Below are 20,925 nucleotides of genomic sequence, written 5' to 3' on the forward strand. Positions count from 1 at the left end.
CCCTTCTCCAGTTTGTGCGTGTATATCATTACATCACATGGTGGGGTGTTTGTTTAGTCTCTTCCCTGGGCCCCCCACCCCAGATGTCAGCCTCTCTCTTGGCTGATGTATTGTCTGTGATGGGAGTATCAGTGATTCTGAGTAGAAGATTTTACCATATTAGTGACATCATCCAGGGAGCGTGTCCTCTGGGATCTTTTGCCTTGGTTTAGGTATAGATACCTGTGGTGTCATATGAAGATGCTTTTAGTTGCAATAAGCAGACTCCAACTCAAGTTAGCTTAAGAGAGAGAGGCGGGGAAAAAGTGGATTCATTGAAGGAATACAGGGATGTTTTATGGAACTCAGGAACAAGGATTCTGGATAAACCGTAATGGAAAAGAGTATTAAAAAGAATGTATACATGTGTACATATCCCTTAATGGATTCATATTGTTTCCATTGATCTTCTGGGTATTATTTTATTGTTCTGTAGGGCATGTACTTAGGGTTTGCTTGTGTGGGTTTTACAAGAGAGATTAAATGATTTAAACTGACACATTGATTGATTTCCTCCTGTAGTATAGAATAGTAGAAAAAAGATGACTTTTTTTTTCAGTTAGACATTAATTCAAATTTTACCTTGGTTTTTTCTTGCCCAGGCAAATTTGAATGATTAACCTTAAACTCTGTACCTTGACTTCCTTGTCTGTAAAATGGGGATGTTGCCATATTGTAGAGTTTTGTGGCACTTTAATGAGATAATTTCCATAAAGTTCCCAGTTTAGTGCCTGAAACAAATAAAGATTTGTTCCCTTTCCTCTTGCCACCAGAGATGTGTATGTGACCTGGCTTTGCAGAGTTTGAGGGCATAATCAGTGGCCATGGGGCAACGTAAAGCTTCCCACTTACCCCTTAGCACTACTTCCAAGGTTCCTATGGGCCACATCTCCAATCTAACCAGCTGAGCTACTTTCTAGGCTTTTAGAGCAGAGCTCAATCAAAAATGTAAGTAAGATATTGTAATTAGTATTTTTCACATTAAAAACAGATTGCTTATCCCACTCTGAGACTCAATTTTCTCATCTGTTGAATTGGGGATAACAACACCAATCCCAGAAGGTGACTATGCAGCTCAGAGATAAGATTATAAACACCTAGAGCAATGCTAAGTATGTAGTTGGTGCTCAGTAATGGAAGCAATTTTCTTTTTAAATTGGGATTATATGTATCTGTGTTTCCATGTCTTATAGTTTTGTTTAGTTTAGTTTTCTGCAGAGTCATGGTGACTTGCAGGATCTTAGTTCTAGACCTGGGCCCCTGGCAATGCAAGTGCTGAGTCCTAACCACTGGACTGCCAGGGAATTCCCAAGGTCTTATAGTTTTGTACAACACCTAAGAGACAAAGTGCTGCTGATGCTTTTCAAAAGTAACCCAGCAATTCCACATGCATGGACAAAGCTGGATGTGCAAAATTTATTGTGACATTGCTTATGACAGCAAAAAGCTAGAAACAGTCTAAGTGTTTCTCAGCAGGAGACTCATTAAATACCTCTGCACAATGATTTGATACTATAGAACCTTTATAAAGAATAAGGTCGGTCTATATGTGTTGACATTGGAAAGATTTCCAAGAAATATTGAATTAAAAAAGCAAGGGGGGGCTTCCCTGGTGGCGCAGAGGTTGAGAGTCCGCCTGCCGATGCGGGGGACGCGGGTTCGTGCCCCGGTCTGGGAGGATCCCACGTGCCGCGGAGCGGCTGGGCCCGTGAGCTATGGCCGCTGAGCCTGCGCGTCCGGAGCCTGTGCTCCGCAACGGGAAAGGCCACAACAGTGAGAGGCCCACATACCACAAAAAAAAAAAAAAAAAAAAAAAAGCAAGGGGCAAAACAGTAAGTATAGCATAGTTCCACTTCAATTGAAAAAAACCATACACATATAAATATCCATATACACAGACACCGCAGTCACACACATACACACACACACACACAAATATTAAGAGTGCCTGCTTCGGGACTTCCCTGGTGGTCCAGTGGTTAAGAATCTGCCTGCCAGTGGAGGGGACATGGGTTCGAGCCCTGGTCCGGGAAGATCCCACGTGCCAGGGAGCAACTAAGCCCGTGCGCCACAACTACTGAGCCTGTGCTCTAGAGCCCACGAGCCACAATTACTGAGCCTGCATGCCACAACTACTGAAGCCCGTGTGCCTAGAGCCCGTGCTCCACAACAAGAGAAGCCACCACGGTGAGAAGCCCACACACCACAACAAAGAGTAGCCCCCGCGCGCCACAACTAGAGAAAGCCCACACGCAGCAATGAAGATCCAATGCAGCCAAAAATAAATAAATAAATAAATAGAAATTAATTATTAAAAAAAGTTAAAAAAAAGAGTACCTGCTTCATTTCAAAATATGTCCAATATAATAATATTAAAGTAAAACATTTAACATGAGAATATGTTTTTTTAACATGTATACGTGTATATCTGAAAATCCATATAAAGATGGTCTGTGAGGATTCTCCTCAATCTGACAGAGTGGTAATTTCTGCAGGTAGAAAGGTTTGGAGCATGAGTTACTCAAAGTTGATCTTTGCATTTTATGCATTGTTTAAATACTTTACAAGGAGTAATTTCCCAGTATTGCAGTTATAAGTGATAAAAAGTTAAATATAATTAGTAATTTATACATCTAATTGTTCTTAACTGGGTATCTTAACTCTTCTTTTTTTAAAATATTTATTTTTTAGCTGCGTTGTTATTTTTTAGTTGTGGCACATGAGATCTTTTGTTGCAGTGCGTGGGCTTCTCTCTAGTTGTGGCATGCGGGCACATGGGCTCATTAGTTGTGGCACGCAGGCTCCAGAGCACATGGGCTCGGGAGTTGCGGCACGCGGGCTGTCTAGTTGCTCTAGTTGTGGTGCGCGGGCTTAGTTGCCCTGCGGCATGTGGGACCTTAGCTCCCTGACCAGGGATCGAACCAGTGTCACTGCATTGCAGGACCGATTCTTAACCACTGGACCGCCAGGGAACTCCCTACCTTAACTATTCTTAACTGTTAATTATGGTAGTGATATGAATACTACAAAGGAGGGCCAAAGCTTCAAAAATGGACACTTTACATTTTCACTTTAGTATCATTTGTTTTTCATCCTATAATTATGCATGTATTGTGTTTATTAAAACACAACAATGAATAAAACCATCTTCATTTGGAAAATAAAATATTGATTCAAGGAAAAGTATAGTAGTTTCCTCTGGGAAGGAAACCTGCTTTTCATAGTATAATTTTGTGTGTTGTATAGGTATTGTTTTTTCAATATATTGAGTGGTCTTTGCTTTTCATTCTTTTTTCTTTTAAATCTAAGAGCTAAAAAAATAAAAATAGGGACTTCCCTGGTGGCACAGTGGTTAAGAATCTGCCTGCCAATGCAGGGGACATGGCTTCAAGCCCTGGTCCGGGAAGATCCCACATGCCGCGGAGCAACTAAGCCCGCGAGCCACAACTACTGAGACCACGCGCCACAACTACTGAAGCCCATGCACCTAGAGCCGGTGCTCTGCAACAAGAGAAGCCACGGCAATGAGAAGCCCGCGCACCGCAACAAAGAGTAGCCCCCACTAGCCACAACTAGAGAAAGCCTACGCACAGCAACAAAGACCCAATGCAGCCAAAAAATATACAATAAAAATAAATAAATAAATAAATAAATAAATAAATAAATAAATAAAAGTAAATGCAAGAGCTGATGCCATATAATAAATCTGTTTATGACCAAACCTGTTGATTAACTCAACTGATAGCATTTTTAGGCTGAGCACATCACCCGTAAAAGAAATGGTAAATCAAGTTGAAGGGTTTGCCTGCCAGCCCCAGCCTGATGCCACTCTTGCTGTCTTGTCTCCACAGATGACAGAAGGCAGGCACTGCCAGGTGCACCTCCTGGATGACAGGAGATTGGAGCTGCTGGTTCAGGTAGGTGATGCCACACAGGGACAAGCCATCCTGGTTCCCTTTGTAGGTCTTGTGGCCTATGTTCAGCCTGCTTGCTTATCTGTGCCTCAGAGCCAGTGACACAGGGTTGTTTATGGGGGATAAAGCTTCAAAGCCAGGAAACCTAGCTGTATTTAAGAGTAACTAGAGACTGGTGACAGGATTCAGAGATGCTTGGATTGCAGTCTCAGCTTTGACACTCAGTAGCTGTGTGACCCTGGGCAAGTGACTTGACTTCTCTGAATCACCTCTTGTTGGTAAACTGGAGACCATAATGCTTCCCTGAAAGGGTTTTTGTGAGCTGAGACTTGTCATTCTGCCACTTTCCTGTCACATGGCATGGTCCAAGTTAAATACCCAGTTTCAACAGCTATGAACTGGCATTAAGATTGCCTAATATTCCTCTCAGAAATAATGGTTAAAATCATACTAGATTAATCCCAAGCTCCCAATCCTTCCCTCCCCCGCCCTCCCCCTTGGCAGCCACAAGTCTATTCTCTATGTCTGCAAGTCAGCTTGGGAGCTTGGGAACTTGGGAGTTTGGGATTAGCAGATACAAACTTGTAGATATAGGATGGATAAACAAGGTCCTACTGTATAGCACAGGGAACTATATTCAATATCCTGTGATAAACCATAGTGGAAAAGAATATTAAAAAAGCATATATATATATATATATGTATATGTATAACTGAGTCAATTTGCTGTACAGTAGAAATTAACACAACATTGTAAATCAACTATACTTCAGTATAATTAAAAAAACATCAAACTAGATTATAGATGTGAACGAAATCTCTGTAAAACACATGGGACTTACATGAGTGATGATATCTTAATTATTGATGCTTCTCTCTTTTTTCACCCAACACTCTGGACCCAGAATCTTAAAAAATCATGGAAGTGCCTGATGACAGCCACACCTAAAGCCGTGGCTAGAATTCCCTCCCTTCACCAAACCTAAATTCTTCTTTCTGAGGCTGTGCCGAGCCCACTGTGTACAGGCTTCAATTAGAATGAAAATAGCACATCAATCATAGTTTCACCAAAGTAGACCTTTTGGTCTAGATTTCTATTTCTTTTCTTTTCTTTTTTCTTTTCCTTTAACATTTTTTCCTTTCTTCTTTTTGTATCATGACTGTTCTTTCCTCCCCAACAAGAAACATCCAACCCTCAAACTACCACAATGAGCCCTAAAATGTGTGGCTCAAAGTTCAAAAGAAGTCCACCTAGAATGCCTCCCTGCAAATCCCCCTTTCCTTCCCCAGTCTCTGCAAATCCACCATCCGCTCTCACTCTGGACATTCTGGCTGATTCCAAGCCATGCTTCTTCCCACCAGAGCCAGTGCTTCCCAAAAGTTCATAGACTAGATTCTTCCTCTAATGAGGTGCCCAGTAAGTACTGGTGATGATGATCTGCACAATGGATACAATTACTCCATCCCTGGAGAGAAGTGAAAAGCTTATTAGTCTTTGGATTCAGACAAAACAGGGTTCAAATCTGGTCCTTAACTAACTGGAACATCAAGCAAGGTGCTTGACTGCTCTTGGCCTTTGTTGGCTCATCTATAAAATGGCAAGAACCCCTACTTCATAGACTCATTGTAGTGATTAAAATGAAATAATGGGTAGAAGGAGTCCAGCACAATAAACAGTCACTATTATTATTGTGTTGTTGTGGTGGTGGTTGTTAGTTCTCTCTGGGTCTTGAGCCTTTGGGTCTTGAGCCTCTTCAATTGACCGTCACCAAGCCAAGTTATTCCTACAATCTAGGCGGTGTTTAATATTCTTTGTCTTGATCACTAGCACCATACTGTATATAAAAGAGCATTTTTTCCAAAACACCAATGCATTAGTGAATACACTTTTACTTTAGAGGAAACAATAAGGTGCTGGATGGAATCGCAGATATATCAAAATGATGATCTCAGTGATGTTCCTGTTCCCATTTCCTCCCCTTCCCAAACCCTTAGAGAATGGTCTATAGTAGATTAAGCAGCAAAAGGGCACGGGCATCCGAAAACAAACAAACAAAGGCTGCTTTAAAGTGTTTGGGGCAGAAGGAGGGAGAGGGGACCAAATTGTTTCCAATCATATGTTTCTCTTAACAGCCCAAACTTTTATCAAGAGAGTTGCTGGACCTCGTGGCTTCGCATTTCAACCTGAAAGAAAAGGAGTATTTTGGAATCACGTTTACAGATGACACGTAAGAGTTTTCATAGTTTTACCTTTTGTCTGGGTTACCTATGCGCATAACTCTCCACCAAAAGCAGGGGCAGGGGAATGCTCCAAAAATTAGAATATGTCCTGCCTAGCTGAAGAATTTTTAATACTGGTTTTTCTTTAGAACTCTGGTCAAAGGAGAAGAAAGGGAATATTGATCATTCTAAGAACTCAGAACATTGTCCCAAGTGCCTTAGAAATTTGTTGCAATGATCTTGTTATTCTTGATGATAGACTGTCTTCACATTTCTGTGAATGCAGTTGTGCTTGCTTCTTTAGCTTATGTAAGAGGGATAGAAATGCTAGTGTCATCTACTCATATCTTGAAACTGAATTAATGTTTGGATTTGGTGGCAAGAAAGTTTAAAGGTGATTTTGGGGCCCACTGAATAAATATGTATATACTTTAATGCTGGATGAAATTTCTAACTTCCACTTAGGCCCATTTTATGTAACCCTCATTTTTTTTCTTTTACTTACATTTTTAATGCTAACGTGGATATTGTGTATATTTTTAACAATTGAAATCCTCTCTGAAATGAGACTGTTATATAACAGTGAATTCACAAGAATTTAAAGCTCCGTGTAAGCAAAGGTGTTTAGTCTTACCAGCTCTTTTCTGCATGTGTGTGTGTGTATGTGTGTGTGCGTGCTTTATGGCAGCCTGACTTGCCTAGTTATATGCAGCTTGATATATTAAATGATTTCTTCTCCTTTATGGGATAATTTTCAAAGAGCTCTTCAAATATTAAAATTCAAGAAAACGTGTTCCAGACACAAAATATATTGGCCAACCACCCAGCCAGCATTCTTTCCGTAACTCTCTCAGTTTAAATGTTTTTCCATTCTTCATGTTAACCAGGCAGAAAATTACCTCAGGAAGGGGTTAATTTGTTTTTAACACTTTGTATCTGCTGATTACTTCCAGCCTTGGTGGGCTGCAAGCTTAGGACCTCCTGGAAATGCCAGTGGGCTCAGGACTTGGGCTGGGCAAAAAAAGCAAAGAAAAAACAAACCAAAAAAACCCAGACAGCTGAGTTGTCAGGAGACATAGAAAAACCTGAAAACTTTGATTTCAGACTTAAGATGTTTCCTGAATGGAGTTCAACAAAGCAGGAAAAAAGTGCACTCCACATCACCCATCTCATCCTGAATCACAAAATTATCTGTTCACTCAACAACGGTTTGCGACCTTGTCTGATCAGTCCTCTGCTGGATGAAATAGGAAATGCAGATGTCCATTGAGCACAGGCTCTAGCTGGAAAGACAGAACCAGTTCATGAGAATCGGTGATTAAACACACACATACAGGTTGAATCTGAATGTGACTGAAATCATAGCAAACAGCATTGACTTAAAACCATAAATACGTGATGGCTAGGTTATATGGTAAAAACCATAAGTACACAAACACTACAATTTAGGGAAAGGTGACATAAAATAGAGGCTAAAATCATGAATATTAGAGTAATTTATCCATTCAACAGTTATTTCTTGAGTGCCACTAAATGCCAGGCATTTGTTCCAGCTTCCAGGGATTCAGCTGTGAACAACACAGACCAGGTTCTTGCTCTCATGGAGCTTATGTTGCACTAGTATGGTCCAGTAGAACAAGTAAATAAATAGATAAATGAGGGACTTCCCTGGTGGTCCAGTGGGTAAGACACTGGGCTCCCAATGCAGGGGGCCCGGGTTTGATCCCTGGCTGGGGAACTAGATCCCACATGCATGCCGAAACTAAAGAGTCCACATGCCACAACTAAGAGTCTGCATGCTGCAACTAAAAGGTCCTTCATGCTGCAACTAAGACCCAGTGTAGCCAAAATAAATAAATATTTAAAAAAAGATAAATGAGAAGATACCAGAAATGACAAGTGCTTTGAAGAACATGAAACAAGAGGCCATGATCAAGAAAAATGGGGGTGGGGTGATGCAGTTTTAGACAGGGTGGACCAGGACGGCTTCTAAAAGGTGATGTATAATAGAAAGCAAGAACCAGTTCTGCAAAAGTCGGGGCAGCTTTCCCAACTAATCTAATTTCTAACTAAAGCAGGTGAAAATACTCTCAGGTGAGAATAAGCTTGACTTTGGTTTTTTATTTTTTATTTTTGAGAAAGAAAAAAAAAAAAAAGCCAGTATGCCTTGAATAGAGAGAGTAAGAGGAAAAGTGGTACAAGATAAAGGTTGAGAGGGAGGCAGGGTGGACATCATAGAAGCTTGGTAGCTATGAGATCTTAGACTTAATATCTCTGACACTCAAGTTTTCTCATCTGTACAATGGGCATAATAATAGCACCAAAATAATAAGTACTATATAAGGTACATATAATAAATAGGGTCATAGTATTATACTATTAAACAGGTAGGGTATGCAGAGCCCATGCACACATCCTGTTGTTCGTAGTCATGGCAGGAAGGTGTGCTCTGAAGGAGGCTGAAGGAGGACTTGAGTGGGAAGCCACACAGGAGGGTAACTGGGAGGGCACTTAGACCTTAGGTAGTGGGGAGAGGAGCCAGCATTCAGGGAAAAGTCATTTTGTGCACCAGTGCATGGACATGGTCATGAACATGGTACATCTGCCCAGTGGCTAGGAAACTGGCCTGAGCGTGGATTAAGATATAAGAAGGACAAACACACAGGTGAGCCCAGAGAGTCATGTAGATGCAGAAGGCACACCAAGGCCCCTGAAGGATGTTCTGCAGGGGAGTGACATGATTAATGACTGCGGTCTTGCAAATGTCCCAGGCTGTAAGGTTCGTGGTGGGCTGGAAAAGAGTCCTGGCCACATGGCAGGCTTTTGGGAAAGCTCCAGACTCAGGTGAACATAACCAGAGGGGGCATACATCAAGTGTTCAGACTGTAGGACCTTCTCCTCAGAAAGTAAGGAATACATAATATGAATGATTTCCTTTCCTGACTTGGGCCACTTTCCCCATCGTGTGCCTTGGGATGATTTCTTTCTAAATACTCTATTGGAAGAAGAATGTCTCACTTAAGTCCCTCCTCTAGCTATTTTCTTTAGTGACATCGGTCAATGCTTAGTCTTTCCAAGAAGCCTGGCTCCAAAATGTCCTTCGTGCACTCCCGTGCAAATGACAGCAGAGTCTGTTTTTGAATTATGATCAGTTTAGAAGGTGTCTTCTGGCTCTAGCTGTGTTTATTTTTAGAAGAAGTATGAGCTGGGCTCTTGGAGGGGGGAGTGGGAATTGGCCATTTCCACCTTTCTGGGGAACAGGTCTGGAAAATTGCTTCTGTCAAAGGGTGTCTCCTTGGAATGTCTTGGTCACAGGCTTAGTCTGGTCACAGGCTTTTTCTTGTCTGGTAAATATTTTTGGAAAGTATTTTCTTTCGGCACTCCCCTTCCCCCGCCCCCATAAAACCACTTAGTCAGATCCCTCCCAGGATGCTGTCTGAATTGCATTTTCCAGCCTAGATGCCACATCAGCTCTTTGCCTTTGGTGAACTTCAAATAGAGTAAGGCAAAGCGGAGGGGACATTTTGTCAATGAAACTAGCCACTGTCTGTAGCCTACTCCACGGGCCAAGAAGAGGAATGGAAAAATGGAATCACACAATAACATGATAAAAGTAGTGATGGTGACCAACAAAAACAAATTCGTGGTCCTATTAGAGGGAGGGGATAGATTCCTAAGCTCACGCCGGTTAATGCCTTCTGGTGTTCTGTGTGCAGGGCGAGTCTTTACCCCTAGAGGGCAGTCACGACCCTCCTAAGGCAGCACTTTGTGCCCCATAATGGTTCCCATCCCCTTCAACCCACTTGACATTTTTTTCCTTTCCTTGTTTTGAAAGGATTTGCTGGATGAGCTTTGTTTATTAAGAAATAACAAATAGGTTTCACAACACAATTGGGATTTTTGATCACCGTTCCATCCGGTGGGCCTGAGACGATCGACCTTTGACTGATACAATTCTAGCCAAAAAGGACGCTTGCTTCATAGTGGGCTAACACAGCTGATAGAGGTGAATGTGTAAATTCAACTGTCTTTTTGAGGTATTGATTAGGTCTGTCCCATTTGCTGATGGAAAAACTTGAGAAAAGTAGGTTATAAGGAATAAGTGCTTTTTGATCTCATTTTACTCTCAAAGGCTAGAAAACAGCATGTTAACCTGGAATATATCTCAATGATAGAGTTAAGGGTAATTTTCACTTTTTGTTCTTCTAACTTCATCCTGTTGGTGAAATTATGGGTAGATTTTTTAAAATCTAAGTTCTAATTTTTCTTTTCTAAAAACTTATTTTTGTATTACTTTTACATGAATATCTTCTTATAAAAACACTTAATATCATAGTTGAGGCTGCTGTCTTTTGATTGTAGCAATTTGCTCTGTATCTCTCCAGAAGTGTATCTAAGAATTTTCATCAATATATAATCGTATTTGAGTGTCTTCTGTGGTTAATATAATTGATTTATGCTCTATATGTTATTATACAACTTGATGCATTCTTGGACATCATTTCACACAAGTTCATGTAAATATACATTATGCTTCTTAAATGATGCCACATCTTCCTAAGTAAAAGCAAAAAAGACAATTCAAAATTAGTCTCATTTTCTCTAAGAAAACTTTTGAACACTATACAATACTTTATGTATTTCAGACATACATTTGAGCATCTGTGAAATTGGGGTATGTCTTCAAATCAGTGCCATCCTAAACTTGATCAAATACAATGTAAGAATCTTTTAACTTCCAGTCCCCTATCCTTATATATTTTTTACCCACAAAAGCAGTAATTCTATGAACCTTTCCTTATGTCACTTATATCAACTTATCTTGATAATATTCCTCCAGGAAAAGCAAGAGACAGTTATTGGAAGTCTCATCTAATAATTACAGAAATAAAGACACACTTTTTTCCTATGTTAAAACTAGTAAGTGACAAAATAAAAAATAAAACAGGAATAGGGGAGGAGCTTCAAGATGGCGGAAGAGTAACAGGTGGAGGTCACCTTCCTCCCCACAAATACATCAGAAATCCATCTACATGTGGAACACCTCCTACAGAACACCTACGGAATGCTGGCAGAAGACCTCAGACCTCCCAAAAGGCAAGAAACTCCCCCACGTACCTGGGTAGGGAAAAAGAAAAAAGAAAAAGCAGAGACAAAAGGATAGGGACGAGACCTGCACCAGTGGGAGGGAGCCGTGAAGGAGGAAAGGTTTCCACACACTAGAAGCCCCTTCGCGGGCGGAGACTACGGGTGGTCGAGGGGGGAGCTTCGGCGTCGCGGAGGAGAGCGCAGCAACAGGGGTACGGAGGGCAAAGCAGAGAGATTCCCGCACAGAGGATCGGTGCCGACCGGCACTCACCAGCCCGACAGGCTTGTCTGCTCGCCCGCCGGGGCGGGCGGAGCTGGGAGCCGAGGCTCGGGCTTCGGAGGTCGGATACCAGGGAGAGGACTGGGGTTGGCGGCGTGAACACAGCCTGAAGGGGTTAGTGCGCAACAGGTAGCCGGGAGGGAGTCCGGGAAAAAGTCTGGAGCTGCCGAAGAGGCAAGAGACTTTTTCTTGCCTCTTTGTTTCCTGGTGCGCGAGGAGACAGGATTAAGAGCGCCGCTTAAAGGAGCTCCAGAGACGGGCGCGAGCCGCGGCTATCAGCGCGGACCCCAGAGACGGGCATGAGACACTAAGGCCTCTGCTGCCGCCACTAAGAGGCCTGTGTGCGAGCACAGGTCACTATCCACACCTCCCCTCCTGGAAGCCTGTGCAGCCCACCACTGCCAGGGTCCCGGTATCCAGGGACAACTTCACCGGGAGAACGACCGGCGCCTCAGGCTGGTGCAATGTCACGCCGGCCTCTGCTGCCGCAGGCTCGCCCCGCATTCCGTACCCCTCCCTCCCCCTGGCCTGAGTGAGCCAGAGACCCCGAATCAGCGGCTCCTTTAACCCCGTCTTGTCTGAGCGAAGAACAGACGCCCTCAGGTGACCTACACGCAGAGGCGGGTCCAAACCCAAAGATGAACCCCGGGAGCTGTGCGAACGAAGAAGAGAAAGGGAAATGTCTCCCAGCAGCCTCAGGAGCAGCGGATTAAATCTCCACAATCAACTTGATGTACCCTGCATCTGTGGAATACCTGAATAGACAACGAATCATCCCAAATTGAGGAGGTGGACTTTGGGAGCAACGATATATATATATTTTTTCCCTTTTTCTCTTTTTGTGAATGTGTATGTGAATGCTTCTGTGTGTGATTTTGTCTCTATAGCTTTGCTTTTACCATTTGTCCTAGGCTTCTGTCTGTCTGTTTTTTTATTTTATTACTTTAAAAATTTTTTTCTTAATAATTATTTTTTATTTTAATAACTTTATTTTATCTTCTTCCTTCCTTCCTTCCTTCCTTCCTTCCTTCTCTTTTCTTTTCATTTTTTTCTCCCTTTTATTCTGAGCCATGTGGATGAAAGGCTCTTGGTGCTCTAGCCAGGAGTCAGGGCTGTGCCTCTGAGGTGGGACAGCCGAGTTCAGGACACTGGTCCACCAGAGACCTCTTGGCTCCACATAATATCAAACGGCGAAAATCTCCCAGAGATCTCCATCTCAACACCAGCACCCAGCTTCACTCAACGACCAGCAAGCTACACTGCTGGACGCCCTATGCCAAACAACTAGCAAGACAGGAACACAACCTTATCCATTAGCAGAGAGGCTGCCTAAAATCATAATAAGGCCACAGACGCCCCAAAACACACCACCAGACGTGGACTTGCCCACCAGAAAGACAAGATTGAGCCTCATCCACCAGAACACAGGTACCAGTCCCCTCCAACAGGAAGCTGACACAACCCACTGAACCAACCTTAGCCACTGGGGACAGACACCAAAAACAACGGGAACTACGAACCTGCAGCCTGCTAAAAGGAGACCCCAAACACAGCAAATTAAGTAAAATGAGAAGACAGAGAAACAGCAGATGAAGGAGCAAGGTAAAAACCCACCAGACCAAGCAAATGAAAAGGAAATAGGCAGTCTACCTGAAAAAGAATTCAGAATAATGATAGTAAAGATGATCCAAAATCTTGGAAATAGAATGGAGAAAATACAAGAAACGTTTAACAAGGACCTAGAAGAACTAAAGAGCAAACAAGCAATGATGAGCAACACAATAAATGAAATTAAAAATTCTCTAGAAGGAATGAATAGCAGAATAACTGAGGTAGAAGAACGGATAAGTGACCTGGAAGATAAAATAGTGGAAATAACTACTGCAGAGCAGAATAAAGAAAAAAGAATGACAAGAATTGAGGACAGTCTCAGAGACATCTGGGACAACATTAAACACACCAACATTCGAATTACAGGGGTCCCAGAAGAAGAAGAGGAAAAGAAAGGGATTGAGAAAGTATTTGAAGAGATTATAGTTGAAAACTTCCCTAATATGGGAAAGGAAATAGTTAATCAAGTTCAGGAAGCGAAGAGAGTCCCATGCAGGATAAATCCAAGGAGAAACATGCCAAGACACATATTAATCAAACTATCAAAAATTAAATACAAAGAAAAAATTAAAAAGCAACAAGGGAAAAACAACAAATAGCATACAAGGGAATCCCCATAAGGTCAACACCTGATCTTTCAGCAGAAACTCTGAAAGCCAGAAGGGAATGGCAGGACATATTTAAAGTGATGAAAGGGAAAAACCTACAACTAAGATTACTCTACCCAGCAAGGATCTCATTCAGATTCGACAGAGAAATTAAAACCTTTACAGACAAGCAAAAGCTAAGAGAATTCAGCATCACCAAACCAGCTTTACAACAAATGCTAAAGGAACTCCTCTAGGCAGGAAACACAGAGAAGGAAAATACCTACAATAACAAACCCAAAACAATTAAGAAAATGGCAGTAGGAATATACATATCGACAATTACCTTAAATGTAAATGGATTAAATGCTCCAACCAAAAGACATAGACTGGCTGAATGGATACAAAAACAAGACCTGTATATATGCTGTCTACAATAGACCCACTTCAGACCTAGGGACGTATACAGACAGAAAGTGATGGGATGGAAAATGATATTCCATGCAAATGGAAATCAAAAGAAAGCTGGAGTAGCAATTCTCGTATCAGACAAAATAGACTTTAAAACAAAGACTATTACAAGAGACAAAGAAGGACACTACATAATGATCAAGGGATCAATCCGAGAAGAAGATACAACAATTGTAAATATTTATGCGCCCAACATAGGAGCACCTCGATACATAAGGCAAATGCTAACAGCCATAAAAGGGGAAATCGACAGTAACACAATCATAGTAGGGGACTTTAACACCCCACTTTCACTAATGGACAGATCATCCAAAATGAAAATAAATAAGGAAACACAAGCTTTAAATGATACATTAAACAAGATGGACTTAATTGATATTTATAGGACATTCCATCCAAAAACAACAGAATACACTTTCTTCTCAAGTGTTCATGGAACATTCTCCAGGATAGATCATATCTGGGGTCACAAATCAAGCCTTGGTAAATCTAAGAAAATTGAAATGGTATCAAGTAGTTTTCTGACCACAACGCTATGAGACTAGATATCAATTACAGGAAAAAAAATCTGTAAAAAATACAAACACATGGAGGCTAAAAATACACTACTTAATAACCAAGAGATCACTGAAGAAATCAAAGAGGGAAATCAAAAAATACCTAGGAACAAATGACTATGAAAAAATGATCACCCAAAATCTATGTGCTGCAGCAAAAGCAGTTCTAAGAGGGAAGTTTATAGCAATACAGTCCTACCTTAAGAAACAAGAAACATCTCAAATAAACAACCTCACCTCACACCTAAAGCAATTAGAGAAAGAAGAACAAAAATACCCCAAGGTTAGCAGAAGGAAAGAAATCAAGGAAACAATAGCAAATATCAATAAAACTAACAGCTGGTTCTTTTTGGAGGGGTTGGATAGGGAGAGTGGGAGGGACATGCAAGAGGGAAGAGATATGGGGATATATGTATATGTATAGCTGATTCACTTTGTTATAAAGCAGAAACTGATTCACTTTGTTATAAAGCAGAAACTAAGACACCATTGTAAAGCAATTATATTCCAATAAAGATGTTAAAAAAAAACTTATTAAGAGGATAAATCTCATGGTAAGAGTTCTTACTACAATAAAACAAAAATTAAAAAAAAAAAGCTGATTCAACCCTCTAATCTCATTTTCTCCTGTATCCAAAGTCTTGGGTTCAAATCCCAGCTCTGCCACTTTTCTTTGCAGACTTATTGTAAAATATAGTATTAATATATAAAAAAAGTACCAGCTTGGTTGTCACTAAGTAGTTGCTCAATAAAGATTAGCTGCTATTATTATTATTATTACTCACGTTTCCTATCTACTTATAATAAATGCAGCTTAGAGTTTTCTGATTTTTTAAAAAATTATGTACTCAAAGACCAAAATAGGTTGGAAAATGTCTTCTGAACCATAATAAGTTTTGGTGTAATTTGACATCCCGCTGCTATCAGCATGTTCTTAAGTTTTGTATAAGCAAGCAAGTGGAGTCTCTGCCTTCTGGGAATTTACAATCTAAAATGGATCAACTAGTGGGACCATCTTGGAAAAGTCACATAAACAATCCCCAGCCACAGTGTCTCAATTCTTCTGTCCCTCAGGTCACAATTTCAGGAGAATGTTTATACCCATGAATTTAGTGAAGCCCTTGAATGAATCAACAAATCCGTGCTTAAATGTTAGGAATTCCATAATATATATCCAAAAACAGCCCCCAGAAGGTATTTGACCCCATATTTTTATTTTTATCTTTTAATTAATTTTTTTATTGGAGTCTAGTTGATTTACCATGTTGTTTTAGTTTCTGCTGTATAACAAAGTGAGTCAGTTATACATATACATATATCCACTCTTTTTTAGATTCTATTCCCATATGGGTCATTACAGAGTATTGAATAGAGTTCCCTGTGCTATTCAGTAGGTTCTTATTATCTGTTCCATACATAGTAGTGTGTCAACCCCATATTTTTATAAAAGCTGTAGTATTGTTATCTGTGTCTGTGTGTTTTCATTAAAAGAAAAGTTTCCCTTCTTGACTATCTAAAATATTTCAGATTTTATATTTAATAAGAATTTAAGGATTAATATGTTTAGTATCACCTAGTTTTTTATCTCCAAAGGCAGCCAGCGTTTTCAGTTTCTTGTTCATTTCATGATGTATCCTCTTTGAGATATTTTTATACATATAAATGCACATATGTCTAGCTATTTTTTAACTTAAAAATGGCAATATATTATACTCCCTGTTATGCGTCTTGCTTTTTCATTTAACACCGTATTTTGAAAATCGTTCACAATAAGTTTGTAAAGATACCCTTGATCTTTGGTATGGCTGCATAGTATTTCATTGCTGTTTAAATTTGTTTTTTTAAACAATACCCTGTTTGATTTTTAGGTTGTTGTGAGCCTTTTTGCTGCTACAAACAATGCTACAGTGAGTGGCTTTATACATAGGCTATTTTCCACATGTGCAGGTTTATCCTTATTAACTCCCAGAAATGACAGTGCTGGTTCAGAGGCAGGTGCTTTTGTAATTTTGATAGAAATTGCCAAATTGGCCTCATCACTGGTTGTAACAGGTTATACTCCAACCATTAATGTGTGAGAATAACTGTTACCGCACAGCTCTGCCAACACAGTGTTTATTAAACCTTTCTCTGGGTTTCTGTTTAATCTTTCTTGTTTTGTTTTGTTTTGTTTTACTCTTACAGAGGTCAGCAGAACTGGCTACAGTTAGACCACCGAGTTCTTGACCACGATTTGCCCAAGAAACCAGGCCCAACCGTTTTGCACTTTTCTGTGAGGTATGTAACCAGAGACACATCTACCATCACCACCTGCCTCTTTTTTTTTTTTTTTAGAAAAAAAAATTCCTGGTGATCAGAGTCAGAGAATTTAAAAAAAGAAGGGACAGTTCAAAAAATTATTATGTGAAAGAGATTCTTTGCTGTCTTAGTCTGGGGAACAAGTTAACACAGATACTGTGTAGAACTGTTTCCTTTGAAGATGAAGTATAGAATCACCTTCCTTTAGTTCTCACAGCCCCTTGAATCCATTTAAAGGTGAAAAACGTAAGTAATATATTTTAATACATAAACCTGTTTCTGACTCAACATACTTCTAGATTTTTATAATTTGAAATATAGCAAACACCTACTATTATATTTGATGTAGGAATGTTTTCTAGAGACTATGGAAATTATTGAATTTTATACGATTTCACACCTTAATTGGAATAGACAATAAAATGCAAACAGATGCTCATGGAAAGAATTAACCGTACAGAAATCTGAATTCTGCTTTCCTGAAGAGACTGCTGGGAAGGAATACTTGATTTGTTCTCTGAGCTCTGCTTGGGCAAGTCACTTAACCATACATATTGGCCTCAGTTATTTCCTCCTGCAATGGATATATTCAACTAAATCAGTGATTTCTTAAAGCCAGCCGATGATGGAAATATTTTTTCACATTAATTATTCACACTCTAAGATAATAAAATGTTATAAAGAGTAACGCCCATGTTCCTTACCTAGCTTATGAAATTAAAAGTCACCAATTTTGCTGGAAGTCCCTTCCTATGTACTAGCCCCTCTCCCCACTATCCTGAATTTGATATATTTTCATGATAAATTTTGTCTTCCTGGTCTGAAGCCAAATATGATAAAATAAGCTAAGGTAGGAGATTTCCCATAAATCTAAATATGTTTTCGTAAAGCTGGATTCACCTAAAGAATGGACCCTAAATTCTGAGCTTATGTTATTTTTTGGATGTTGAACTTTACTTTGTTTTATGACATGATGGTGGAGGCTTTTTGTCTTTCTTTGGGGCGGGGTGGGGTTTGGTTATAGTATGTTTACCTGACATGCTTTTTTTTTTTTTTAACTTCTTTATGCTCCTTGTAATCCAAAAGTGTGATAAGATGTCCTGATTGTCCTTTTCTTTTTAAGTCTCTTTTTAACATGAATTGATGGTGATTGTGGATGGAGGCTGCTCCTTATGACGTAAATAAAGCGTTGACAGCCCCCAATTTGTTTTTTGCTTTTTGCTCTGAAATCTTGTTTAGAATTTTTTTCTTACCACCAGAAGTCACATTTTTAAAACCCAGGAAGGAGGTAGCATAATGGTGATTTGTCCAGGAGCGTAGCATGTATGGAAAAGTACACAGAAATCCTACAGAAAAACATAGGAGTTTCCTGGAAAGAGTGTGATATGAGTGCTTGTGTCCATGGAAATGGAGAAAAAGACAAACACAGACCAGCAGCAATAGCAAAAAATGTATATTAGTAATTAAACAGGGGTCAGAGAATAGAGAAGCTTTTATCTCGTATTATGTAGGGAAAATGGCTCAACATAAATCAATCTTTTTTCACAAAGAAGTATATTATCGTTGTAAACATTTCAAACTTTATGAAAGTATAGAGTGAAAAGGAAGAATTACTCTCCATCAGGACACTCCCTCACCTTATCCCAGTTCACTCCCCTTCTTAGAGAAAAATAAGGCTAATAAGTTGTTTGGTGACTTACTTTTTTTTTTTAACCTGGAGGTCTTTCCTTGGGTATATAAAAATCACTTTATTTCTTTGCGCTTCCATAATTTAGCTATCCAGGCTGCTATTAAGCGTTTAGTGACTTTATTAAGATGTAGCTTGCAGTTAACATCCTTACACTTTCATATTTGGGCACATGTGTAGTGCTTCTGTAGCCTAACTACTCAGTGCTATTTATTTAGTCACCAGGTTTGTGTTCTAGTTCTTTGACCACTACTATCTGGTCTATTTTTGGTCTCAAAATGCCAAGAGAAAGCTGTGTCTTCCCTTCTGTACAGTCACTCATAAGGCGGCCCTGTCATTCCAAAGCGAGTTCCTGGGATTCCGGAGTTGCCTGCTGCCTGTTTGTGAGTTTCAGCACTTATCTCACAAGTGTCCCCTAATCACTTAGCTTTACTTTCCCTGAACTACTTGCATGTTTAAAAGCCCTTATCAAGTTTTTAATTATTCACTTAATTCTTCTTCCCAACAGTACCCTGAGGTCTTAATAATCTTTGTTATTATTCCAATTAAGGACTTGTTGTTACTCCAGTTTAATTAAGGAAATGATAGAGCAAAAGCACACACCAAGGAATTAAGTGAACTGACAGAGGTCAGTGAGTAGATTGCAGTTCTTTGGAGGTCTCACAAATAGGACTGTAGCCACCGCAGTGACGTCAGTGGCCTCTCAGAGGGTCTCCAGCCTCCTCTTTTAAGAAAACAGGACTGCCGCTGATACTTATATCATAGCAGACATCACCACCACCACCCCACCACCCCCAAGTTGCCTGGAGTGACAACACTTCTGAGTCATTGAAGACTAGAACCAAAGAGCATTTGATTGTACTTGGACACGGGGTCACCATAGAAGCCTCTAGAAAGACACATGGTCTCTTTTGGTATCGGGGTCATTGCCTTTCCCATCAGCAAGTACTGCTGCATGCCCTGGAACTCGGACTCGCTCACTCGTGGACACCGAGGTGTGTACGTGCTGAGTAGTTAGCACACAAGGAGAAAGGATTCCCCACAGAAGTAATGCATGATATGGATATGCATCACAGTTATTTTCATTGCTAACAATTAAAAATATCCAAATGTAGGGGAATTCCCTGGTGGCCCAGTGGTTAGGACTCAGTGCTTTCACTGCCGGGGCCCGGGGTTCAATCCCTGGTTGGCAAACTAAGATCTCGCAAGCCGCGAGGCAAGGCCTAAATAAATAAATATTAAAATATCCAAATGCCAACAATGAAGATGGTTTCAGGAAGTGATGGCATTTTTACAGGGAACAATTGATCGCTGTAATAAAAGACATCAGATGAAAAGGGACATTGCATTTCAGAGCTCCCCCAGAAGGAGAGGGATTGCATATCTGAATCACTGTAGGAAAATTTTTAAACAGTCACCCCTCCAACCCCCAAAACCTCTGCATTCCTGGCCCAGATTCTGATACCGTGCGCTGGAGACGGTAAATGGGATCTTGGGCAAGTTGGTTGTGAATTAAAAAGGGATCAAGGGACACAAAATAACTTGGCAGAGTATTATGCAAATATAAGAAAATGTCATTTTTTAAATTGTAGCGTTTATGAAAAAGAAAAATACCATACAGTTTTGCTCTCCAGAAGTTTCCTCTCTATTGAAATGTAGCATTAACCCTGTGGCAGGCACTGGGTTAGATATTTGACCTGTATTGTCTCATTGATTCCTGAGCTAAACACTGGGGTCCTACAGATTTGCAGGGAAAGACTTTTTTCCCAGTTCATATCCCCCAGGATGCAGGGAGCAGCTCAGAAACACATGCCGCTTCTGCATGGAAGGAAGAAAACATTTAAGGTGAATGCACTTGGTTCTCTCTTTATGAGCTTCAGGATTAAACCTTTGTCTTTGCTTTAGTTATAAAGTCTCAATGATATGTGCTAACTATGTGCGTAACACATATGTGTATAGACGCCCCATAATTTATTTATGCACCGTAATTCATTTAACCCATCCTCTGTTTCCCTGTGAGTCCAAACGCCCCCAGGCTGCTGGGGGACTCCTCCAGCCCCAGGGTTGTTATCTGCTGCTGTAAATTATCATCCACAAACACATGGGCCTCTTTGGTAATGCAGCCCAGATGTAAGCATTTGAAAAGCTTGATAGTGAGCAAACAGGCATTTAA

General features: G+C 40.4%; 1 protein-coding gene across 1 annotated transcript in view; it reads left to right on the forward strand.

The window, feature by feature from the left end:
* The window catches only part of FRMD4B (FERM domain containing 4B), a gene marked incomplete at both ends in the record, with an annotated part of 179,538 nt that overhangs the window by 52,162 nt on the left and 106,451 nt on the right, over window positions 1–20,925 (forward strand). Inside the window, 3 exons of the mRNA XM_079712814.1 lie at window positions 3,891–3,956; window positions 6,087–6,181; window positions 16,952–17,044. Coding sequence (XP_079568940.1) covers window positions 3,891–3,956; window positions 6,087–6,181; window positions 16,952–17,044 — 254 coding nt within the window. The remainder of the gene's footprint in view (window positions 1–3,890; window positions 3,957–6,086; window positions 6,182–16,951; window positions 17,045–20,925) is intronic.

The sequence above is a fragment of the Hyperoodon ampullatus genome (assembly GCF_949752795.1).
Source record: "Hyperoodon ampullatus genome assembly, chromosome: 10".
NCBI lineage: Eukaryota > Metazoa > Chordata > Mammalia > Artiodactyla > Ziphiidae > Hyperoodon > Hyperoodon ampullatus.